The sequence below is a fragment of the Mytilus galloprovincialis genome, chromosome 1 (genome assembly GCF_965363235.1).
Source record: "Mytilus galloprovincialis chromosome 1, xbMytGall1.hap1.1, whole genome shotgun sequence".
Taxonomy (NCBI): domain Eukaryota; kingdom Metazoa; phylum Mollusca; class Bivalvia; order Mytilida; family Mytilidae; genus Mytilus; species Mytilus galloprovincialis.
Window position 1 is genome coordinate 126569365 of NC_134838.1, and position 27914 is coordinate 126597278.

The 27914-nt window shown below is 31.3% G+C and overlaps 1 protein-coding gene across 1 annotated transcript; it reads left to right on the plus strand.

The window, feature by feature from the left end:
• Positions 1–27914, plus strand: LOC143058063 (uncharacterized). The gene is made up of 10 exons (XM_076231528.1): positions 1–58; positions 3917–4079; positions 5449–5754; positions 6911–6959; positions 8100–8158; positions 10566–10649; positions 12135–12239; positions 12980–13063; positions 17888–18010; positions 24701–27914. The coding sequence occupies exons 1-10, from the start codon at positions 23–25 to the stop codon at positions 27100–27102; spliced, it is 3411 nt and encodes a 1136-aa protein (XP_076087643.1). The 5' UTR covers positions 1–22; the 3' UTR covers positions 27103–27914.

Here is a 27914-nt window from a genome sequence, read left to right on the forward strand (position 1 = left end):
AGATGCATAATCACTAACGAGAATGAATGGTTTTGGGACTGTCATAATCCTACTGCTGGTAAGTGTCATATTTATAATGGACTGGCAAATATTTCCCAGTATTGCACAGTATTTTATTAAAATGTAAAGTCTGCGGACAATGTGATTTATGAGTTTCGTTCAGCGGACAATATTTCATCGGTTACATTATCTTATATGACAATCGACTGTCACTGACATTTCAGACCGGTTGGCAAATGAAAAGATACATTGCAGAAACGTTCATTTCTTAAACTTTCCATTGCCAAATTGTTTTTTCTATGGCATCAATTTAAGCAAAATCGTTCATCATAAAGTAAATGAGTCGGAAATACCTTCCTATTTTGATGTTTCTTTGTAAATAACATTTTAAAACCGCAATGGACTAAGAACACTGGTGTCATATTTATTTCGTTGACCTTTATATTGCTTAATACCTGTCCGACCTCCATGACAAATATGTTGTTATCCTTGAGGATGATCAGCTTTGAAAAACATCGTTCCTGTCCGAATCACATATCATTTTTATTTAAAGAATGTTTTGTGAATTCACTTGGAAACTAAACATATACTTCCAAAACATTTACCGATCAAAAGAAATTATGTACAATCATACCACTGGTTAATGTTCCTTTTAGTCCGAAAATTCTTAGTTTACATTATCGACTGTTTTGGTCTATAGTTGACAAGTTGGTTGCTTTAAAGGCAAATAGTTTTCAGTATATATTACAGATTTATCTCCACATGTTTGCATATGAAATAAAGGGTATATTAAACACATGATGAACATACCAAAATGCTCAATTTTTACCTTTATATACAAATAGGGTATACGATAAAATATATCATTATGATTTAATACTAATACAATAGCATGTCATCAATGAAGAGTCCAGTTATGATCATCGATCCGGTTAACATATGTAAACACTATATGTGTGTTCGAAAAGTAAAAAGTGAGACACAGTCGTTGATTTTCTTGCAAAACGGAGTTGAAAAACATGCAATATACTTGTATTCAAATTACTACGCTATAATACATATACATTATTTACGTTTTTAACAACTCTATTCGTCTTATAGCATTCACTCAGTTCACTTGTTTATCCCTTTGGTTACACTGACAGGTGATTAGAAATAAGTAATCATTAAAACGGCATCGTCCTTATTACACACATCTTCAAATATACTGTCCTTATGCAAATTAAAACGGAAGCTCCGCCCGATCCGTTGAAATAACATTCATAATACTCTGCGTGAAGTTATAAATTAACGACTAGAGCAATTGTGATATTTGTTAGAAAATTGCACATTTTGTTTATATATATAATACTCTAGGTTCTATAATACAACAATCATGCACAGTTTTTGGCTCCATGAAGCTTGTTTTCTAATGTCAGTGTCATAGATATAGTAATATATGGTGTGAGTGCCAATATATATATATATTAAACTCTGAATATCAGTTAACGATCTTTCCCACGAGGGCGCTGGATCGATACGAGTAACGATATATGTACACGAAAAAATAAATGATATAAACGCCAAAAAAGTGTACAAAACAACACCAATAACAAAAAAGGAAACATTAAATGTAACTATCTATAAATATTTCGGATAACACATATCCTTCATCAGTATGATACTCATTAGATTATAACAATCTTGAAATTTATACAATAAAACAGTTAAAACAGAACATCATAACATTTGATTTTGCCATTTGATTAGGAACTTTCCGTTTTGAATTTTCCTTGGAGTTCAGTATTTTTGTGAATTTACTTTTTAGACGCTTGCACAATTCTTTTTTTTGTTTTACTTTTTAGATTGCAAAGATATGCATCAAATAAAAATAGTTATGTGCGATATGAACTGATAAAATTAAAAAGGTGACGCTAAAAATCCTATATCTTCGTTGGTAACTTTCATACTGTTTTTTTATCAATCTATCAAATAGAGCTTCTTAGTGACAGATGTGTTTTTCAAAGTCGAATTATCCTTACTATAAATAAGAATGCCGTTTACATACATCATTTTTAACTTTAAAATTTAAATTTAAAACTACAGTTATTGTTTCAATGTTATCACAGCATAGTGCGAAGAATTTAAGATTTTAAATACAGAACTATGTTATAAGTGTATTTTCCAACAATTGAAATGTTTGGTTTACTCAATCCTGATGTTGTTTTCCTAATATAATCTGTTTTAAAAGGGAAAAACCTCTTTGCCTAGGTTGCAATGTAACATCGGACAGCGTACGAATAACATGTCTAGTGTCATCCCGATCTTGGCGCCGAACTTAATGGCACATCAGTGATTATAATAATTATACTTGTTTGTGTTTTCAGCAAAAATAGTCATTCCTATGCTTACCAATTGTGGTTCTTTCCCCCTGACTGGTTCCTTCATTTATATTAAGCATATTTCATTCAGGAGCGTCTCAGAAAAAAATAGTAAGAAGCTACCATTATCTTTTAATTCTTGTTCTTATATATAAAACGTCAGACAAAGTATATGTAAAATTGAGAATGGAAATGGGGAATGTGTCAGACAGACAACAACCCATCCACAGAACAGACAACAGCAGAAGGTCACCGACAGGTCTTCAAGGTAGCGAGAAATTCCTGAACCCGGAGGCGTCCTTCAGCTGGCCCATAAGCAAATATATATACTAGTTCAGTGATAATGAACGCCATACTAAACTCCAAATTATAAACAAGAAACTAAAATTAAAAATAATACAAGACTAACAAAGGCCAGAGGCTCATGACTTGGGACAGGCGCAAGAGGATTTCAACCCTCCCCCTATACCGCTAGCCAATGTAGAAAAGTGAACGCACAACAAAACGCACATTAAAATTCAGTTTAAGAGAAGTCCGAGTCTGATGTCAGAAGATGTAACCAAAGAAAATAAACAAAATGACAATAATACATAAATAACAATATACTACTAGCAGTTAACTGACATGTCAGCTCCAGACTTCAATTAAACTGATTAAAGATTATGTCTTTATCATATGAATATCAGGCACACTCCTTCACGTTAGGGGTTAAGTATCATACCATCATAACATATATGAGAAGAACAAAACCCGTGTCATGCCAACAACTGGTTTTTAAATAAATGTGTATAGTTCCGATGCAAAGACTCTATAAGTGAATCAATATTAACGCCAAAATATGCAATCTTTAACGCCAAAATATGCAGTCTTTAAAGACCTGACAAAAGTATCGTAACTATATCCCTTCTTACTAAGTTTATTTAAAGGTTTTGTTCTGAGGTGAATACTGACATTTTTGTGCTTTATAAAGACTATTTACTATACTCCACAGTATATTCTATTCTAGACGATCCGGTACATATTTGCTGGTTAGTCCTTCTTATAGACTTATTATTATAAGCACAACAATGTTAAAGCTGCAAATTTGTGGATGCAAATTTTATTCTTGACTCGTCGGGATTCGACCTCATGCTGTTGAGTCATATACATGTATATTTCAGTATAGTGTCCTGATCTTCAATTTTATCAATTTTGTCCATTCCCGGTTGTTACATTTTCACTGAGTTTCGCAGGACTGGTGATGTATGCATTTAAAAAGACGCTTACCCTGACGAATCCCCTTGTATTTCTCCTTTAGGTATTCATGTAACTCCCTCAGTGTATGTGTTACGTTGATTTGTCTCCTTTATCGATTTTTGATATTTGAGCATCAAATATCAACTGTTACCTTAATATTATATTCCAACTCCAGGCTTCGTTCCAGGAAAGTTAAATACGATCTCATCACACGGTATATTGCAGAAATTATGACAGTCAAATTATTGTTTCAGTAAACATTTTTTTTACATCTTGGATATAATCAACCTTTTTTTTTAATTATTGAGTTCTATGCTTAGTTTGCAGATGTTCATTTGGATCTTCAGAGATGTCCATATGGAATGAATAGAAAACTACGAGCAAAGCTCATATGTTCTGAAGAAAACCATTATCATTGTATACTTGACAAAAACATTCATATTCATATTGAAATATGCCGGAATCCGAAGTTTTATAGAAAAGGTATGCATTTAATTTAAAAGCAAATACAAATACAAAGAGAAGAAGGTATTATATATTTTCTTTATTGACCAGACTTTTGCTCCTTGGAATGGCAAACTTTTTACGTTGACATTTAAAAAAGATGTCTTCCTCGATGATTTTAATCATTAAATCGAAAACTTGAACATTGATTGCTTATTCGTGAAGAAAGATAATTTGTAAAAAAGAATATAATCAGAACTGACCGATTTTTTTTTTAATTAGATAACTATAGAGCAAACAAATGCTTTTTTCCTCTAAAGTCATAAAATATAAATGAATTAGTTCTAAATATTTGTTTTTTTTTCACAAATTTAACTCAAACTGAAGGTAATAAAAAATGTTTTTACCAAACTCCGCTTGTGGTTATCTTTGAAAACAGATAAAACGCGTCTTAAACGCGTCTTAAATTATGTGCAAGGATTTATTAAAATGTGACACCATTATTTTGGCAAACTCTTGATAAAAACTATTAACAACCGTTCTTGGTATCAATGCTAGTCAACTTCATTTGGCCTTTTTAACTTTTTTGGATTCGAGCGTCACTGATGAGTCTTTTGCAGACGAAACGCGCGTCTGGCGTATATACTAAATTTAGTCTTGGTATCTATGATGAGTTTATTTACAACCACTGGGTCGATGCCACTGCTGGTGGAGATTTATTTCCCCGAGGGTATCACAAGACCAGTAGTCAGCACTTTTTGTGCTGACATGTTTTGTCATTGATATGGTTATATTTATAAATTTACTGATGACAAAATTTTTGAATTATTTGAAATACCACTTGAGGCTTTTCTACCTGAGGCATAGATTGCCTTAGCTGTATTTGGTAAAACTTTTAGGAATTTTGGTTCTCAATAATCTTCAACTTCATACTTTATTTGGCCTTTTTAACATTTTTGGATTCGAGCGTCACTGATGAGTCTTTGCAGACAAAACACGCGTCTGGCGTATATACTAAATTTAGTCCTGGTATCTATAATGAGTTTATTGTTGTTAGCATTACATTATCATAATGTATGACCATTTAAAATAGTCGACAACATAAAACCAACAGAACTGAATTGAAAAAAAAAACATTTTTGAACTTAAAGGCTGATTTTTTTTATACATTGCTTTCTATTTCTTTCTTGTCTCTGTTATTTTGAAATTTTTTTTAAAGTAACAAAACAAACTTCAGTAGGATTTGACTTTTATCTTTTGTCAGGTTTGTTCAATTTTGAAAGATTATTTTTACTGCTTAATGAAAAACTCTTTTTTTTTAAATTGTTTAAGTTGATTGATATCGCTTAATTTTATCCCTTTTTATATTTGACATAGAGTTGTGTATTTTTCTTCTACTTTGTTTTAGGTTTTCGACCAGTTCGTAAAGGCAATATCGATGCCGAAAAATGTGCTTTTGACAATTTTTCCCCGGGAAGCATTCTATCTAATGAAAGCGACAAGTGTACATATATAAAGTCGTATTGCACTGATGAGGGACAACTTGTATTTAAAAATGGATCAACAGAAACGGATAGGTCATGTCACTGTGATCATAAAAGAGGATATGCCTTTTTAACTGAACCAAAAAAAAGGAGTAGTTGCTTTCCCTTTGATGAAGATTGTTCCTGCTATTTGAAGAAATGTCGTGATAAACGCCAAGTTCTGACACCAGGTTTGTATTGGACATATATAAGTTATACGGTCATTTTCTTGCGACAGTGGCAATAATTGGGAGTTTGTAACATGATCATGACGAATTGAAAATGCATTGCTAGAAAATGATCGTAGATATGTAACAAAACATATTACCATCTTAATATGAAGTAGCAGCTGAATGATAGTACTGCTGTTTTGGTTATACATGCGACTAGTAAGCTGCATAATTTGTTATAATATGTAAGGATATATATTAACTTCCACCATTTATAGAAGTAAGAAGATATGGTATAGGTGCCAATGACACAAAACTTCATCTTAATCAGGAAAATCAACGGTCTAATCTTTATAAAAAAAATTAAAAAAAGAAACACTTTTAAACTGCACCAACAAATGACAACCTCTGAATAACAGGCTCCTGATGTAGAACAGGTACATAAAAATACAGCGGGTTAGAACATTTAAACTGTTTTGCTTACTTCTCAGATTCTAACCTACTGTAAACGAATAAACTATAAAGAAATCTACTCCAATGCCATGATGACCGTTTTGTGTGTAGCTTTGTCGTTTGTTTTTTGTTGCACTTCAGTGTTTCTGTTTGTGTTGCTTTCCTCTAATAGTTAATGTGTTTCCATCTGTTTTAGTTTTTGGCCGGGATTTGTTTTCTCTCAATCGACTTTTGAACAGCGGTATACAACTGTTGTCTTTATTTGCAATATCATTCTAAATAGATCAATTCTATTTTGTGGCTGCCAGTGTCTCATCTTGACACGGATGGACATTTCCCTTATAAGTGATACAGTAGTTTATATTAGGAATACAAGAAGAGACGCGAAAGATAACAACATGATATTTAAACTTATTAGTCGAAAGAAAGTGAAAATGCATATAGTAAAATATTTGTTTTCCAGATATGCCTATGAAACTGAGTTTAATGATATTACTGTGACTGTATATATTTGTCCGATATCGCACGCCCATCAGTATGCCACAAATGTGCCCCTTGGAATTTGCGTTGAGGGTACATAGAAATACAGGGCGTTCACTAGTGCGTCCCAGGTCCACCCAATTATGAAAGCACTCTCCCTTGTTAGTTTAAATAGATTCAAAGGTTGTTGAAATGTACTGTTTTTCTACTTTTTAAGTATTGATTAATTTAAGATTTTTTTCAGATTACGTTTGCACTGAGGAATACAGTTACCCAAGTATTATAAGAGATCGGTAGGTTTTATTTTTAAAATAGTCATTTTGTTATAAGGAAACTTAAAACCATAAAATACCGAAAAAATGATAAGGATAAAATGATGTAAAATTCTTACCGTGTTATTATGTATCATTTCAAACCCATGTTTCTACAGTTTTATGGACTTATATTAGCACTAAACAAAAAGTGGCTACAAGACATTGGAATCAACACTGAAAGAGAGAAAAAAACATCAGGCTATTATACCTTTTAACATTAATATTTTCTTCAAGTCCGAAAAAGGCTCAAAAGACATGTATACTATTTTAAATCAAGGTAAAAATGGGAAGGTATTCTTAACAAAGTTGTAGAAAATTGGAAAAAAATACACTTGTGTGTTACCAAGGTTTCAAAAAACACTAGGTTATGTTGGTTTCAATATAGAATTATTCATTATATTTTAGGGACAAATGCTTTACTTTTTAAAATGAAGCTTGGTAATTGTAATTTGTGTACATTTTGCAAGGAAGAGCCTGAAACTATAGAACATTTACTTTGGGGTTGTCATATTGTAGCCGACATTTGGCACAATCTAAATTCATGGATTTTCGATAAGGTTCTTTCGAAATTACCCTTAATTTGAAAATTGTCATTTTTGGCCTTTATGAAAATTATAAACTGAATTACTGACGAATTACTTTATTTACAGATGTAAGATGCAAGATATAAAACCTAATATAAAAGGTCTTCAAAATTACATAAAAGAAAACTTGATTTTAGAGAAACATATTTCTTTAAAATACTTAAGTGTGGAAGAACACAACTTGTACTGGACCCCCTGGGCTAAGGTCATTAATTAAATATAAACATGTATGTATATGAGCATTTGAAATTATTTGTATACTGATATACCATACCATATGTATGCTCATATATTTCTTGCACTACTATTACTATATTAATGAAAATGTTATTACTATACTTAATCCATAGATTTCTAAGTGTTAGTTCATAGAATGCTTATTATGCTTATTTTTTTCACTTGCTTGCTTAATGTGCCACAAGATAACTATATGTTGATACTTGTAAATTCATGAAGAAAAAAAAAATTATAAAATAAAAGAAGAAATAAAATATAATGTAAATGATAAAATCAATACCTTTTCTTTATTTTACAGCATTAACAACACAAGTACAAAAGCATCGCATACTAACAAGACTGAACAGACAGTAAAAAGTAAGATTATTTAAAAGTATGAGATACATCCATTTTACATTTGCAATTTCAAGGCCTTTGAAAGCCGACTATGCGGTATGGGCTTTGCTAAATATTGAAGGCCGTATTGTGACCATAAGTTGTAAATTTCTATGTCATTTCGACTATTGTGTGAAGAGTTGCCTAATTTGCAATCATACCACATCTTGATTTTTTTAACCAAAACAAATACTCTCAACTAACAAACAATTTTGAAATCAGTGAAAAGGTGCACTTTCAGAAAATAGCATCTAAATACTGATGTGCACAAAATCTATAAAAACTTATGAAGAAGTTGTACTTTGATATAAGGAAAAAATTTAAATATCTGTTTAACATATTTTTGTATCCAGTTTTCGAATATATACTTAACGATTTTGCTCATTTTTTTTATGGAGTCTTAGTTCATGCACAACATGTGAGACATTTAGAAATTTGGCGTATTTATTTATCAAAAAAGAGGGACGAAAGATACCAGAGGGACAGTCAACCTGGTTGAAATTGCTCTTCCTGTGGTATAACCATTTAGTGTTGATGTGGCCTTAATCTATCATCAACCAAGTAGTCATTAACCTGAAACTTTTAATGACTTCAACATATATATATTTTTTATATCTAAAAATCAATTAAAAAACTTTACAGAGAACAGTCCTTTCAAAACCTTTTGGTGTCACTAAAAACTAATCCGGCTAAGATTTTTAGAGGAGGTTCAATAAAAAATCTGTATATCCTTTTGATTCATGTTTTATAATCCTTTAAATTATTATTTTGGAGATATAAGCAAAAAATATAGATTAAATAAAATAGTATGTTGTGATAAATAAATATCTGTTTAATTTAGTAAAAAAAGATTAGGATATTCAATAAGTCATGGAAATTGATTAAACCATACATGTTATATTACAATGAAAAATTACTAGTTGAGTAATGGATTCAAGTATTATGGTATTCTTTTTAAATATGCTGGATCTTTTACTGCGCCAAATGATCAGGTTGCACTTTGTAAATACAGCTGTTTCAAATACCATGCCTTTTTTAAAGGAGAATTATAAAATGCATAGACATTTTGTTTACCGACTGATCTCGAGTTATGATCTTCATGTTTAATATCATTAATAATATGAATTCTACGTTGCATAGGTTGGTTGTATCTTTGAAATGGTAACAGATATCAACCTTCTGTTAAATTGTTCCTTTTAAAATTGTTACACGATGATGACTGCAGTACCCATATTTTGACTATTTTGTTTATTGCGTCTGTTTAGTTAACGCATCATTGTAAATATAACGGAATTTGATGAGACTGTCATCAAAGTGAGAGGGTTAGCGCCATAAAACTAGGTTTAATCCACCATTTTCTACATTTGAAAATGCCTGTACCAAGTCAGGATTGTGACACTTGTCCATTCGTTTTTGATGCGTTTTGTTATTTGATTTTGCCATGTGATTATGAACTTTCCGAATTGACTTTCCTGTAAGTTCAGTATTTTTGTGATTTTACTTTTTAACTGCCAAAATGTATTTTATGACCCATTGGTGGCCTTCTGTTGTTGTCTACTCTATGGTCGGGTTGTTGTCGCTTTGACACATTCCCCATTTCCTTTCTCAATTTTTTTTACCTACAATTTGAGGGGAAAAAAATTAATAGGCTATTTCACTCCATCTCTTACTTTAAGAAAGGTTATTCAAAAAAGAAAATTAAGGCCGAAGATGCCATATGAATAAAACAAATGAATCAGTCACAGAAATTTTACAACACCAAGGCAGAACACGAAAAAACAATGAAATGAAAAACGGTGTACAAACAATATTTACGAAAATATATAACAAGCAACACCAACAGAACCAACAAACGGGGGATACGAGGTACTACAGACAAGTAAGGTACACATATCGTGCGTCAGATGTTCCACTGGTCATGTTGTTCATGGTAATTACAAATTCGATGTGATAAATTCAGTTCCGAAATGTCAATTGACTAGCCATTCATTAAGATCAAATTATGAACCCACCTTGCTGGCAAATTCAAATCCGAAACCTCCATTTACAGCTAAGTGATATCTGTAGATAAAAGATAGACTATCAACCATCTCCATAAGAGCCGCCACATCAATTATATAAACTAATGCTCTTAAAGGAAAAACCTTTTTGGACAGGAATGTTACGAATATATAAGTCCGCTCTTTAGAGAGAGAGAGAGAGAGAGCGAGAGAACAACAACATTTTCCCATAACTAATAATATGTTATATAAAAGTTATTGTTTCTTATAACTTTATTTCTTGTAATATGCTATGCTGTGTATATGACTGAAAAAATATTATTTGGCTGATTTAGTTTGAAATTAGTAAATGAATTTAATCATTACTCCATCATTTTTATTTTTCACAGGTAAATGGAAGACCCCATTTTTAGTTATGGTTTCTGTATTCCTCACAGCTTTATTAGTAGTTACAATATTACTATGTTTTCTTAGTAAGTTGTTTGAATTATATTTTCTATTTAGTCTTATCATTGTATAGTTTTTATTTGATGACTTGACTTTGGAGCATATATTCAGTACTTTTCAATATTAAATGCTCTTCTTCTTCTTTTTTGATTTACCTTCTAAATATTTTGATTTGAGCGCTACTGATAAGTCTTATATAGACTAAACGCTCATCGGGCGTATCGAAGTAATAGCCTGGTTTTCATTATCTTTAAATACAGACAACGCTCCTTTTTCAAACACAACCAAAACCCATCAAACAAACAGTCCTGCTCATTTTGGAATACATACGATTGACTCAGTTTTTTCTAGTTACATTAATACGTCTTTTTTGTCGATTTATAATATTTGAACATCGGTAAATTACTGTTGCGTAAAGGAGTAAGTTCGGTAAGGGCCATATTTGGCCCCAATTATAAAGTTCATAGTTACAAGACAATAAATGCTTTAAGTTGCCTTAAAGACATGTGAGAAAGTTAAACAGAACTGTTTTTGTCAAAGTTTAATTCTAACACGTTGATTTTTACATCCCAAAAAAGGTCAAAATAAGAGATTTTTGTGAAATTTGACAAAATCAGCTGGATTTCAACCAAATAAAGGACCAGGAAACGACTGTCAAAAAACTATATTCAAAACACAAAATTAATTAAATCCAAAACCTTGGGTGATCTGAGGTGATGAGGTTAGCAGATCATGCGCTACATGTATCACACTGATATGGTCATTGCAATTTTTTTTGTCGATAGCAACATTTTGTAAACAAAGTAATGGGATGTGTTCTGTCTTTACTATGTATTGCTACATAAAGGCAACAGTAGTATACCGCTGTTCAAACTCAAAAATCCATGGACAAAAAACAAAATCGGGGCAACAAACCAAAACCGAGGGAAACGCATCAAACACAAGAGGAGAACAACGACACAACACCACAATGCAACACACACAGAAACGGACCAAGCATCAGACAAAATCCCACGTGAAAAACAAACACAACACCAAAACCAAACACACGAACCTGGGACAGACAAGCACCGCGACACGTCCCATCGCAATGTGAATTTACACTCAAAATCAAGAGAAAACATACGACGCAACGCCAGAATTCAACACACACAGAAACGAACCACAACATAACAACGGCCACGCTCACGACCCGGCACAGGACACCTCCAAAGAAAAAAATGGCGGGCCGAACCTGGCCCTGTGGCATGCCAAACCTCCCCCCTCATAGCCACGCGAAACATAACACCAAAACGACAACTCAACACCACAGGACCACAATATAAACAAATTGGAGAACACAATCGTCAAAGAAACACACGAACAACAGCCAACAAAAGGCAACAAGTTGAAAATTTCAACACGTCAGAAGTGCATTCCATCCACACAAGAACCACCAGTGACGTCGTCGATCGTTTCAAAACTAAACGTCACATAGTGCAAAGTCATATGATATTATCATTTTGTTTCAGTTTACGTTAAAAATAAACAATCTCAACTACAGAAAATCGAAAGCAAAATGGAAATATTAACTCAAAGAGACCCAGACTTGAATGAGAATCAGTGTACTGATAATGGTAAGAAACATTTAAAGGTATTTGGTGACCAATTTAGCTATTGATTTTGTGTGTTTAATTTTGATACGTATTTTGACTTGATAACAAATTTCAATGTATATGTTTGAGACTTCTAAAAAAAACGACAACCATGGCACTCATTTTAGCGTATTGCAATAATTAAATTTATGAACAATGAACAAATTTGGAAGTTACTTTATTTCTTAACTTTACATAAATGATTGGCAAAGAAGCAATTAGTGCATGGTGGTGCATTCCTTTTAATGCTACGGTCACTTGAAAGTACTAAAAATCTGATGGTTTTCTCATTTTCATCCATTTTGAGCTATTATCATGAGAAAAAAAATCACAGTTTCACAATTAGACATGTTTTCTTACTTTCTATAATATTTAGCCGACCAAACTGGATAGATTTAACCAAAAAAATGTTTTATACAATTTTGTTGCTTTTTTGTGTCAAATTTACCATGCTGTCAATTTTGTAAATTTAGGAGTGTTCTCCTTTTTTTAAAACGGTTGTTTGCATCGCAAACAATTTTGATGAAACAAAAATTTGTAAACAAAGTAATGAAATGAGTATACTTTCCTTACTATGGAATGCTACGATTACCAAAATTTGTAAGCAAAGTAATGAAATGAGTATACTTTCTTTACTATGGAATGCTACGATTGCCGTGGAACGTTTTGAAACTAAACTTAACCAGGTACATGTACAATGTCACAAACTTATTTGGTTTCAGATGAAATTGATAACAAACCAACTCAACTACAGAAAATCGAAAGCAAAATGGAAACAAGTATTGATAAGGATTTAGAAATAAATGGTAAGAAGCATTTAAAGGTACTTGATGAATAATTTTCCTTTTGCTTTAGTCATGTTTGTGGGCTTAATTATGATAAGTATTTTCACTCGTTTACATTTGAACCTGTACATTGTTTGATATTTTATAACGATTTCCATTTTAGTATTTTGCAATTCAGAACCCGAAATTCAGATATTATTGTTAGTTTTCTGTCATTGTTTTGTACATCAATCGGGATGTTAGTTTTCTCGTTTGAATTGTTTTACATTTGTCATTTTTGAAACTTTTATAGCTTGCTATGATGTATTTGTTTTGGTAATTTTTGATGACCGTAAAATGACCAATAGTTGCTAACTTCTATATCATTGCTCGCTGGTTGAGGGTTGTATTATAATACAACATTTTCTTATTGTTTTGTTATTAACTTATTTACGAAAACCTCAGGTTTTGTTGGTTTATTTGATTTTTCCACTCTTAATGAATTTATAAGATCGGTAAACTCGTGTCTTCATTGTAAAATCAAATGTCACATTTCGATCTTTATGCATATCAACCTTTTAATTTATGAATACAACTGACCTAATTTTGAAAGTCTTGAATATTCTATTGTTTTACCTGCTTACATTGCCAAATTCCGCTGAACTAGTTTCATGACTACTATAAAAGAACGTAGTAGATTTTTTTATAAAAACATATATTACAAAAGAAATAATAGAATTCCTAATTTTCTTGAGTGTTGTAAAATCTGTAGAAGTTCAGAAAAATTATGTGCTTTTAGTGATTATTTCAATTTTGTTGACAGTTATTTCTTTTTGACTCTTCACAATACCATTCCAACAAATCGATTTAAACAGATTTTTATCTTATTTTAAAATAGTTTTTTACAAAATGAACTTTCTGTTAATTCTATAGATATGAAATAAGGAGGTGTGTTATGTTTACTTTTGAGAAAAATTTCCAACAGAACCCAAAATTAGGTTGATTTAAGCAACTGTAGGTGAAGCTTCAAACAAGCTGCATGTTAAAACAATAACGAAAAACAAGTACAACAGGCGGCAACAAACGAAACCCAATGAATTACAGGTTCCTTACTCTGAAGACTTTTAGACAAATGATATGACAGGATTAAACATGTTTGTGATGTTTTATAATATTCTTTATAGATTGCATAAGTACATGAATCAAACAGACCTAACACGTACTTAGTTGATGCAGTCTTTAAAATATATGTTTAATTTATGGTTTGTTTATATATGCAGATAAAAGTTCTAAAAATATTGTCTGATGTTTAAACAAAGTTTGGAATTATTAAGATACTGTATACAATGTATATGAACGTCGTTCAAGTTCAATAGATTGTTGATATATATATTTATTAAATTGTGATTTTGTTGTGTAAAGCATATTTATATAGAATTAATTACATCTATAACCAGTGAAATGTATCTTCCTTAAACTGTCAAGGCTTAGGACAAAAGTAAAAATGAAAAAAGACTTGTCATAAACTATGGATAAAGGACAATTGTTACCAGAAACTATTTGTTTTCCAAAAAATCAATAATATGACTATGAATTATCGTTCAGGAATAATGATAAAGGTGTGGGGATGATATGACGAAAACGTTAACATCATGTTATAGAAAAGGCATTTGTTCTAATATTCAAAATAAACCCGTTGATAAATTAGAACAGCTTATTAAAAATCATAAATTTATTGATATATGGAGTAAACCAAATCACAACACTTAGTTTACTTAGAGGAGAAAAGCAATATAAATGCTGAAAGAATTGATATATTGCCCAGATTTAAGACATAGCATAATTTATGCAAACAGAAAGTTGCTGAAAGTAAAAATTACATTTTCTGAATTGTATGTATGACCCTTTTTGGAATTTTTACCAGCGTAAAATATGGTGTTGTCTCCCGTCTCTAAAAAGTAATGATCCATTATAATTTGATAACTACAGACACATACATGTAACTCTATTGAATGGCGATACTAATCGTATTGTTTAAGCCTTGGTGCACCGGTTAAAGGTGATGTTGTCCGAAACTATTTATATTTATTGAAAAAATCTATATAGGTTTTAACAATTAATAGAATTAAGATAACATAGATTACTCAGAAAAAACCCCAATTAAATGGAGCTTATTGTTTATCGACTTTTCCAAAGTATTCGAATCTTTGAATGAGTGACACCTTCTTAAAGTGGATTAAAACTTTTAGAAAATTATACGTAAGGGTGCCTTACGAATCACAGTCTTTTAAGAGGCCTACATTCTACTTCAAGGAACCAATGATTGCTGTCCATGGATGTCCGTTATTTTTTTTATTATTATTCTATTAAAGTAGTTGAAATCCTGTAGACGGAATAAGACCAGATTCTGAGAAAATGTTTTTCAAATCAAACTTGAAAGTCTAATATGTTTCCTATGGCCGAATGACACAACTCACTTTTTTAATTTTGGATACGAAATTGGCCTAGCAATTAAACTAATTGAAATATTCAAAATAGTTTATGATTAAAAACTCAATAAATCTAAAACAGAATGTATATGGTTGGTTAGTCTCCAACATTGTAATGAAACATTTGAGAAAATACACTGGAACAAAGAATCAATGACAATTTTAGGTGTCTATTGGGGTAAGATAAAGACAAATGTGACATATGAAATATAAAAACATATTATTTATCAAGAAAAAAGAAATTAAACTATTATAGGGCAAATAAAGTTGTTAAGATCCTAAAATTACCCAATCTTAACTTTATAGTATGAGTTGTTTCCATACCCCGAATCTACACCAAAGACTTCGAAAAACTTGTTAACAATGGAACAAGAAACACGAAAAAGCAAAATGTTCAACCCTAAACAAAGACCACACATTTTTTTTTAAAAGACATTGATAATTTCTTATATGCATTACAAATTTCATGAGTTAAAAGATTAACTACAAAGGATTTTTTTTCTAATTGGAAAGTCATTCCAACATATTATGTTATTAAATTCGGCAAAAGCAACCTCATACTTGACTCCACTCCATGCTTTATATTTTGGTCCGAAATTTTAGAGCTAGTCGTGCTTAAATCCAAAATTTTATCTTGATGAAGACAAAGATGATACACGCTGAAAATATTAAATTAACATTTAATCAAAACAACAATGTTGTGAAGTTACCTTTGTTACCTCTAATTATCCATAATAAAGCTGAGTTATGTCCCTTGGAATATTCGTTTCTAGAAATAGTCCTTTCAAAAAGAAAAAAAAAGAAAAATAGATTTTGTTCCAATCTCAAATTTATTCCATTCTAAATTCTATGTATAATATCAAAAGATAAAAATTACATAATCAAGCACTATTGATAATTTACTACATGAACTGCCAAGAATATTAAAAATTCTTTATAGGTAAACCACTAATTCATAGCCCCATTGCTTTATATGTTAAGTTCTGCAATTTGAAGTATAAATGGCTACTTTGTCTTAAGTTTAAATACATTGGCAGTGATTTCATGTCAAAACTGTACCTTATCTTGACTTGTGCTGAAAAAATGAAGATACCTTTAATTGCATATTAGAACGTACTGGTTCCCGGAAGTTTGATAGCACAAAATCAGGAACGTCTGAACTGTACAACAAGCCAAATGAGCCCTTTTATCAAAATTGCATATACATTTTTACTAATAAACAACACTCATTTCAACAAGGGTTCCAAAGTGATCAGAAGTCCACACGCTTTCATTTGTTACTAAAACTACCCAAACATTACCGTTATTGACAAAGATACAGCTATGCGTAGGAAGTATTTTGTTTAAAATATTTACTACTTTCTTGTATGTTCTTTCCGACCGGGCCTGAATTAGTGGTTCTATACCTATACAGGAGGGCATACATTTTATCTAAATTTTTCCACAATTAAGCCTCTGTTTACATCAGATAGACTACAATGAAAATGCTTCTATTTTACATATAATTCCGTACTCCATAAACAGTACAAACTTACACAAGCAGTTTCCGATTTAGATAGATTATGTCTAGGGAAATACTTAAAAGATGCATTGCACAGCCAGAAAGGCAAATATGTCATGACATAAATGAATATTTGTCCCAACTTGATTTTTTATGTTTCAAAATGCATTAATCATTGCAGAAGGTTAAAACAAATACAAAAGAGGTTGGTTCATTTTATACACTAAAGCTAATATTAAACTGCGATTGATTTTGATTTCCCTAGCTATCTTCGGTATATGGAAAACGATAAGATAATTCTTACATAGGCGACACTACTAACAAAATCTAAATTTATCACAAGTTATAATAAAGACCTGGAAGAAATAGGCTTTTGTGATATCAGTACTTAATCATTCTGTTATAAAAATTGAATTCAAATGGCAGCTTGGCCATTTTTTATAGGAGCTTTTCTATCGTGTTCACGCTCATCATAATTTTATACCAAATTAATGAAATCCATGCAGCCTTTTCGAATGATTTTCAAGAAAATATTTCAATGTGTTTCAAAGTTTATACTGTTAATCTACAGACTAATTCTTATTCATAACTAAATACAAAAAACTACACCTTTACATCCAATCACATCGTTACTATGTTGACTTCCTGCTCCTGCCTTTGGAACACTGATGACAAACCTGAAGCAGGGAAACTGTAATACTTCTGTTTGCCCTACACTGATCCGTTGTACGGTTTGTATATCTTAAAACTTATTCATTATGCCCATGTATTGATTTAGGCTTAGCTTTCAATAAAGGAAGTGTATAAAAACGGAAAAATATTTAGTGAGAGGTCTCATCAAAATGTCACATTACATCGTTATCTTTTTTTTCTCAGTAAACTGGACAGATGCAAGTTTGGGAATGATGGCTGTTGTTCCTTATTTCCAAGAAGTAAAACAACTTGAAGAAATAAGGTTGGCTGATTGTAATCCAGAAACACGATTGATAACTTTGATAGGTAAAGTCGATTTAATATCCCTGAATATATATATGTTAAGATTATAGTTTTCTTTCACTGATTTCAAATCGATTTGATGGCCATATACAGTGTGCGTTTTCCTAAATTATACAGCGACGAATTAAAGCACACGATCAATTCCTTGTCAGACAGTTTTCCAATAAAACATATTGATGCAGTGATTCAATCAACGACAGAGTATAACATTGTATGTCCGTTTGGTTTAGCGAATACGTTATAAAAAGGAGTTTTATCATTTTGAAGTGTCTAAATATTACCTCCCTTCCTTATTCACATTGAAAACTTGATATATTTAATAGATGTACCGTTTTAGTAGGTCGCTATTAATTGCAAATTCATTAAAACATGTTCTGGTAAACATTGAACATAGATTGAAATAAAACGAAATTGCAATATAATGTTATCATTCCATTCGATGAGTACGGGCTATTGGTGCTTTGTATAAAATCGGTTTTAAAATGTTACTACGCGTATAACAGAGTACTAAGCAAATTCGAAGAGAACTTATCCCGATGTAAACCGTAAATTCAAAAACATTGAGAATACCACATTTACATGCACAGAAATCGAGACAATATATTTTAAAGACTCACTCGTAAGCTATTAACAGCAAATTTGCTTCAACCTTTTCAATTTGCAAGTCAATAAATATATTTCGTTTGAATTCGAATTTATACAGCTTTGACCTTCAATAAAGACGGGTCCGCATGTGATTACCATACCGTTAAAAAAGTAAAAAAATGTCAATTTTGAAAAGTGAAACAAAATAGAAAACAGGAATAACCGTTTTTTTTTACTAGTCGAGACACAAAAACAATATTTTTGTACAGGTAAAACGATTATATACCTAAACCATTACTTCACAGCATGGATGCGATCAGACGTCGTCGATATAAAATTGAACGTGTTTGGTTGTCTGTTTGTTTTTATGTTGATGCTTATATCTTGTTAAATGACTTTCTGCAGTCATCGGGGTGATCTCGCTGAATAATTAGATGGCACCTAGTCTCACATGCATACGAAATGATGACACAAGATAATGAGTCCATTCATTGTTAACTGTTTGTTAGGAAATTTCTGTAGTTTTAATATATATCTTTGCATGTTATAAATCAAAAATAAGATTAGAATCAAATCGGTAAATTCGAACTCGACAGCTAATGCCCATCTAAAAAAAATGATAAAAAAAGTAAAACTTTTACAAAAACACTTCTTTGTAAAAATACTTATCCTTATATTTTTTTATTTGTTTTATTCGAGGATAGATTATAGTCCCATATTGTTCACGTAACAAGTGCAACAGGCGTACTCAAAAATGGAGATGTGAAACAATGGTTTTTACTGTTACTTTCTGTGAGCTATGTGGAATACTCAGGAAATTAACGTCTTGTTTAAACTTCTAATGTAATTTTCTAGATAAATAATAAAAATAAAACAACATGTATATGCATTTACATATCTAATCACACGGTTTAACTTTCTTTAAAATGTACGACCGTTGTTTTGAAATATTTTTCCTCAGTGTCTTAACATGCAATGTTTTATTATTGAGTATGTCAATCTTCTTAAGGGAAAGATCTTTTTATTGTTCTCGTTCCATCGGTGTAACCACTATCAATACCTGTTCTTAAATTGTCAATATTTACATTTTTAATGGGTTGCTTTTCTTCATAGACGTCATATGATTGATGCTGTAATTATTTAAAACGTAAGAAAAAAAAATCAAATTCAAATTAGTATTATGTTTAAATGGATGTTCCATACTCATTTAGAAATCTTAATTGGATAAAAATGTTTAATAGGTCAATATCTATCAACCCTGAAATTTTCAGCCGAACCGAACAACCCATTTAAAGGTTGCTACTTTTTAATTTGTCAATTTTAAGGAAATTATGCAGTTTTTAGTGATCACCTTGAAAAATATTGAAGATCAAGTTAAACTGCAAACCGCAAAAATGTTCAGCGAAATTCGATCTAAAGAAAATATGACAGATACAAAAAAATGTAAAATGCCATGTTTAAGCCACTCGTTAATAAATATTGAAAAGCAAACATAATCATTAATGAAATATTAGCAGTAAAAAGTGACAGATGAGCAAATCAGGCTCTTGAGAACATCTTATATTTGTTTGAATTCTAATTTGTATCTTCTTAATCGCTCCTAGAGATGACTTGATCAACGGTTAATTATTGCTTCCAAAATGTAATAGTTGGCAAATTTAAAGAATTGCCTTATAACTAAATGCAAAATATAGAAAAACTTTATTTAGTTTCCATATATATTCATTTTCAAATTGTATGCTCCAACTTTCTTCAAATCCCAAGTCGTGTTATACGACAAGGATAACAATAAAGTTTTCATTATCTAATTTACATACCGTCACACAATATAATTTTCTGCGAAGGTTTGTAGGATTTGCATCCTATTTTACAAATCACAAGAAAGTGAAATAATTTTTTTCTAATGTGTTCTGGTTTTAATTCACCATAGGCTCATTTGTTACGTGAAATACAACTCAATACAATCTTGATATAAGCTTTAGCAATCATTATCCAGTTAGAACAGAACTATCACTGGCAATGCATGAAGACAAAAATAAATGTTTACGGTGTTTGAAAAATACGAGATACTTTGTAAGTAACTTATTATGAACTAAGTTGTTTCGTAACGTTCCATGGCGAAAAGCAGATAATTTTTAGCGAACTGTTCAGAAATTTTGATTCTCTTCACTTTTGAATAACAACACATCTTAAAGAGTAAACGATATAGGTACAATTCAGAGCAGACACGAATAAAGTACGAGAAAGTTTAACATATACATATAACACTAAAACCGAATATCCATAAGTCAATATATGATTTCCATAACAGTTTGACTCAAATAGAGTTTTTAAATTCTACACACAAATGTGTTAAATCTGTCTTGTTTAAAAGTGTCACTAGTATGAGGAGTTAAGGATTATCAAATTAACTCAAGTATTATCCCTTTAAATTAATGTAGCGATAAAGTAACAAAATTTCACATTATTTGTTTCGATAGTTAAAATGTGCGTCCACAACAATTTGTTGTAATTCATGATCAGTTTAAAAAACGGGTGAAAAGATTGGTTATGCCTTTATACAACAAACACGATAACTATTAAACGAACAAAAGGCTATTATGAATTATAGTTTGCATTTTAATCAAGGAAAATAATGACCTTTCACAGGTGATGATTGAATGCTTGATGACAATTTTATTGCCATGGCGTTGTCAGTTTATTTTAGATTTATGAGTTTGACTGTCCCTTTGGTATCTTTCGTCCCTCTTTTATTGAAACTTAGTATCGACCGGGTTGATTCTTAAATAAAAAAAAACCAGTCGTTCTAAGAGAAAATAGCTCCATACAGGTTTATGATACATGATAATTTCATTTGACAAATCGTGTACTCCTAAATCCACTATATAAAATAAAATAGGTTTAAAACAAATAATAAATGAAATCTGTTGTTATCTAAGTTTTAATTCAGAACTTATGAAGATGTATCTTAAATAAAATTGAGGATGGAAATGGGGAATGTGTCAAAGAGACAACAACCCGACCAAATAAAAAACAACAGCAGAGGGTCACCAACAGGTCTTCAATGTAGCGAGAAATTCCCGCACCCGGAGGCGTCCTTCAGCTGGCCCCTAAACAAATATATACTAGTCCAGTGATAATGAACGCCATACTAATTTCCAAATTGTACACAATTAAAATAATACAAGACTAACTAAGGCCAGAGGCTCCTGACTTGGGACAGGCGCAAAAATGCGGCGGGGTTAAACATGTTTGTGAGATCTCAACCCTCCCCCTATACCTCTAACCAATGTAGAAAAGTAAACGCATAACAATACGCACATTAAAATTCAGTTCAAGAGAAGTCCGAGTCTGATGTCAGAAGATGTAACCAAAGAAAATAAACAAAATGACAATAATACATAAATAACAACAGACTACTAGCAGTAACTGACATGCCAGCTCCAGACTTCAATTAAACTGACTAAAAGATTATGATTTCATCATATGAACATCAGGCACAATCCTTCCCGTTAGGGGTTTAGTATCATACCATCATAACATATATGAGAAGAACATAACCCGTGTCATGCCAACAACTGTTTTTAGAATAAATGTGTTTAGTTCCGATGCAAAGACCTTATCAGTGACTCAATATTAACGCCAAAATATGCAATCTTTAATGACCTGACAACAGTATCGTAATTATATCCCTTCTTAATAAGTCTATTCAAAGGTTTTGTAAGTTTTTGAGGTGAATACTGACACCTTTGTGCTTTATAAAGAATATTTCCATAAAAAATTGCATGTTGAGTTATATTTACGAATGATGTCTTTATACCGATGATAAAATTTAGTAAATGTTTTGACTAGTTTGTGATATCGAAAACCCTGGTGTAATAATTTTTCAGTAATACATAAATATCTCTCGTTAAAATCTAAAACATTATTACATACACGAGCGAATCGTACAAGTTGAGATATATAAACACCGTAAGATGGTGACAAGGGAACGTCACCATCTAAAAACGGATAATTAACGATAGGAAATGAAAAATCATCCCTTTTATCATAAATTTTAGTATTCAGCTTTCCATTAGTGATATAGATATCAAGATCGAGAAAAGGGCAGTGGTCATTGTTAGTATTAGCTTTATTTAAAGTAAGTTCAACAGGATATATTTCATTAATATACATACTGAAGTCGTCATTATTGAGAGCCAACATATCATCCAAATATCTAAAAGTATTATTAAATTTGTTTATCAGATGTTGTTTCGATGGGTCTTTGCTTATTTTTGTCATAAATTGTAACTCATAACAATACAAAAACAGGTCCGGATTAAGTGGTGCACAGTTAGTCCCCATTAGAATTCCGATAATCTGACGATATACGGAATCCCCAAGGCGAACAAAAATGTTATCTAGTAAAAATTCAAGGGCGTATATAGTAACATATTTAATAACATTTCATTAAATTACAATCAACTACTCTTTTGTTACTTTTATGAATCATGGTTTGTAGAAGGTTTGTGTAGAATAGTTTACTTCATTGATAACAAATTGCTGATATGAAATGTTTTGAGGTTTAACTTATTCAAGTACGTTTGAAAACGCGGGTATTTATGAAATATTTAATGGCAGCTTTATTAAGTAGTATCGTTTTAGTGTTATTACCGAATTTTGACAGCAAGGGTGCATTATATTTTCTTGTCTTTACGTCTGACTGTTCATCCGTCTCCATGTGATATTATGAGGGAACACACTATCATATTTAAGGAATGACTGTAATATTTTTATGTCTACGAAGAAATAACATAAAATATGTGGTGCACACTGATTAACGCGCGTAGCGGGTTATTTAACAGTTTGTACCACATTGTTTATGTTATTTCGAATACACTGACAAAATATTACATCTATTTCTTATAATTTAATTGTTAATTCCATTTTAAAACGGCGTAAATGATGAAAAACGTTGATGACGTCATGGTCACATCACAAAAAGTCTATGATATGATAAACAAAACGAGTAAACCAATCATAAGACGCATTACATCCAAAACTAAATTATAAACAAATATTCTTGTGTAAAATGTTTTTAATATGCATGAAGGTACATGTTTAGTATCTTCAATGTGCATAGATGCAATGGTGATTATGTGGTAGCGTGGTGGACTCAAGTGCGGGAGGATATTGGGTCTCACAAAACATCTTACAATGATCGTAACTTGTACTGAAATATTCATGACTTACGAGTATATTTACGTCAGAATTTTTGTAACACGAGCATCAGGGTTTGATACACAGACGGCTAAAATCAATGATTTGCTACTACTCTTTATGAATATTAACAACATTAAGGAGCTTCAGAGTTATAACAATGTGTCTGGATAGGGTTACATGTATTGCATGTGAACTTGAATCTTAAACAATATGGATAAGCTTGTGTAGTTAAAATCGGGTTCATTTTTATCTTCTATTCCTCGTACTGTTTATGCATTCTCATTAAAGGCAATAGTAGTAAACTGCTGTTCTGTGTGCGGGATGTTCTTGCTGTATTGAAGACCGAGGTGGCCTAATGAAATTTTCCGCTCTGTGGTCGGGTTGTTGTCTCTTTGACAAATCCCACATTTCCATTCTTAATTTCTATCAGAGTATGATATATGTAGACTAACAGATTCTCCCTTACATATGTTATAACTCGAGGCGCTGACTTTTGAGCTGATGATACCCTTATGATACTTTAACAATCAACTAGCAAAGCAATTGACCCAGTGCTAGTAAAGAAACTATTTTTTTTAATTTTGCGCCAAGTACGCGCTTTTTCAGGTACACTGAAACTTTACCTTATTTATAGGCATTTAATTTTTCTTCAGGTTTTGGATATTTATTAATGTCTATCCTGATTGGTAATGTTATTAAGGTAAACTAATAATATCAATGAATTTTCGAAGATTTAGTTAAGTGTAACAATAACTAACGTTCATGAAAAATTAGTAATTGCGAATAAAAATTGTAATTATTTCGTATAAAAAGAAATTTCTATTTCACCACACTTGATATACCAAACATGGTAAACTTTGAATAATGATTTTATCAACTGCCTATAATTGCTTATTCATTCAGGTCCAAATGGTGCAGGTAAAACACAGGCTGCCTACAAATTTTGCTGGGAATGTAAAGACAAGTACTTCATTATTGGCAAACTGACTGCAACAACAAAAGACACTATGAAAGATTCAATGAAAACACTTGCAAGGTTGTTATCGTTAAAACTGTCGCAAGAATGTAGCAATAATGAAGTTGAATTCTTCAAGGATATTGCATCTTTACTTGTGAACTATTTTAATCACAAAAGCCGGTCTGAATTCTCATATCTTTTGTTTATTGACGATGTTCGTTTTGAAAATATCGATTCAGATCCACTGTACGGCCTTATATTCAGACTTATACGTGATGTTAAACGGATTAAAATAATTATCACAACACTTACACATAATTTGCTGAGTAACTTTGATACAAAACGAAAAGAAATTCATTTTAATGGCATGTCGAGAGAGGAATACCTGTCCTTTTTCAGAAAAACAGAGTGTTTCAAAGAAAAAACGGACAAAAGTATTGATACATTAGTACAAGCTACAGGTGATTTGCCGATTACTGTGAACTCAGCTCGAGAATATATTGGAAAGCTTAACTTGAGCGTAGAGTATTATCTTGACATATTAAAAGAAGTGGATGAAAGGTGTGACGAAACTTTCACTGCTCAGCTTGGTAAAAATGTTATTCCTTCTTTACTAGTTTCTTTCAAAAGCATAATTGGTGAATTAAAAGAACAATTCAAAGATATAACAGAAGTAATCATGCTATTGCGCTATTTAGATTATAAAGCATTATGGCCAGATATAATAGAAATTTGTTATCGTCATTATTCGGCAGATAAAAGTATAGCAAAGACAGCTGCAGCAGCCATAGTGAATTCTTTTTTAGAATATTCTATGTGCTATTTCGTAAAAAGATCAAAAGGAAATATGCTCTCATTTCATCAAGAAACTATGCTTGCTTTGAAAGTGTTTGACAAAAACGAAAACAGAAAAACTGATATTGAACGATTATGTTTTCTAATTCAAATGTTCTGTCTTGAGATTGATATTGATGTGCGTGTTGATATTTCCATGGACAGAAACTTTTTATTTCTCGATCATGCTCGCAAGGTTGTAAATCAACTGCAACTAGACAATAAAAAAGATGATGGTGTAATTGAACAAGGAAATATAAAACAAAGACATATTTTCTTGTGCTATTTAAATAATGTGATCGGCAAAACCTTGCTTTTCAAAGCCACTGATATACCTTTAGCGCATAAACACTTAATGGAAGGTCGTTCTTTGTGCCTAAACATAATTGGTCACAACTCAGATTTAGCTGACAGTAGATGTCCTTATCTAGGAACAGATACTGATGACATTCCACACATGAACTCTTGTAATGTAATGGATGCATTCAAATCATTTTGTGAAATAAAAATGCCTAGCGACTTTATCCCAGCTTACGTTTTTGGCAAATATCGAAATGATAGAGATGTGCATATTTTACGAAAGAAAAGCAACAACAAAACTTTATGCAAGCATGGGTATTTAACACAAAGTGACTATAGTTTACTGTTGTCAATTAAACCAAGTCTCGTGATGCCATTAGACTTAATATCGAAAGGATTTTTAGGTGAATTAATGTTGCATATTCTATTTGACAATGGGAGTGCGTTAGACGAGTTATTGTATGAAGCGAAATTATACGAACATGCAAAAAAAGGTCGGGATTTTGAATTTGAGACATGTATTGAATTCACAAATTTGATGAAACGTAGAAAGGATTTCGAAAATTATCCTTTACTTCGTTACCTTGTTTTCGATAGGGGAGAACAAGCGTATAAACTAAACAAAGATGATAAACTACCTTCAGTTGAAAGTGTAAAAAGTCGTATATCTGAAATAAGGAAGGTTAAGGAGAGGAGTCAGGAACATTATTTTCAATTTGGTATACTGAAAACCTCCACTGAAGAAAACGAGTACCATAACTGTGTATGCTTCAGACTATTATTGAAATATCATCAGCAACTGTATAAAATATCAAAATCAAATGAGGTATTGTCTGATGGTAAGAATGACATGAAAAAATTCCTACAGATACTGCTAAAAATTGAGAAAGACGAGAAACCGAATAAGTGGGTAGAGATGCCCAAATTCTTCATTCAATGTGCTAAAGTTTTACGCATGTCGGCAACATCTGATGACTGTGAGTCTGCAATTGAAATATTTGAAAAGGTGATTAACATTGAAGAGCACAAGGGAGTACATTTAACACGCTATATTTGGCAAGCATATTACGGCAAGGCTTCTTGTTTGATCTTACTGGGAAGAAAAGATGAAGCTAAAATTATTCATCATCAGTTACGAAAAAGATTGGAAGGAACGCATCAGACTTATCGCATTAGAAAACTCAAAGATCTTTTTAATGTAGATCAGAACTGATTAAAATCCCATAAGAGATGACAGTAAAAGTTTATTGTTCCTCTTTTGTATGTTCTCTTTTTTGTTATAGTATGGTTATGTACGTCATGTAACTATTTGTTTAATACGATATTACAAGATTAACAGGAAACCTCCTTGCGGTTCGAAGTAAAGTTTTATATCAGAGAATGTACACAATCTGCACAAAATCTAATTGGTTTTTACCTACATTTACAAATTCAAATATTTTTCAGATGAACCTATTTTTTTTTATGTCCAATGAACTTATCATTTCTGAATACATATTTGAAATAAAATGAAACATTAAGATAATCATAATTATTAAAAGTCTGACTTTTTCATTCTTTGCGGAAATAATATAGGCGTTTCTTGGTGTTACTATGACGGTACGTCATCTTTATAAGATTGTTATAAAGTTCAGTGTTTATTTTATTTTACGGCTGTTTCCATCTTTCTGAAAAAGTTTTGGATTAAACATCTTTATTAAAATACTTTTATGATTGTTCTCTGTAAGTTAAAATTTTGGTAATTCTGCATCGTACAATATGTAAAGATATCTGTATTTTTTTTTTGGACAAAATTAATCCCTAAATAATTGCATCTAAATGAAAATATTAGATTCATCTTTCCTTACCATCAGTGTAACGTCTCATCATTAACGTTTCCGATAATAGATCATCATGACATCGATACATCGGCACCTAAAAATTTCCAAAGTGTATCAAAATGAGTACTAATTTGATGTTTTAATGATTTTATAGATGTATATTAAATTTTTTATTGAATGTAAACTTTATGCATTTTTTTGTGTG

Bases quoted from the DNA above. Each gene is read 5' to 3' on its own strand.
- LOC143058063 (XM_076231528.1), top strand. From the start codon at position 23: ATGAATGGTTTTGGGACTGTCATAATCCTACTGCTG. The intron at 8,159-10,565 runs GTAAGATTATTT...TATTTTTCACAG, and splicing joins GACTGAACAGACAGTAAAAA to GTAAATGGAAGACCCCATTT. The intron at 13,064-17,887 runs GTAAGAAGCATT...TTTTTTTCTCAG, and splicing joins TAAGGATTTAGAAATAAATG to TAAACTGGACAGATGCAAGT.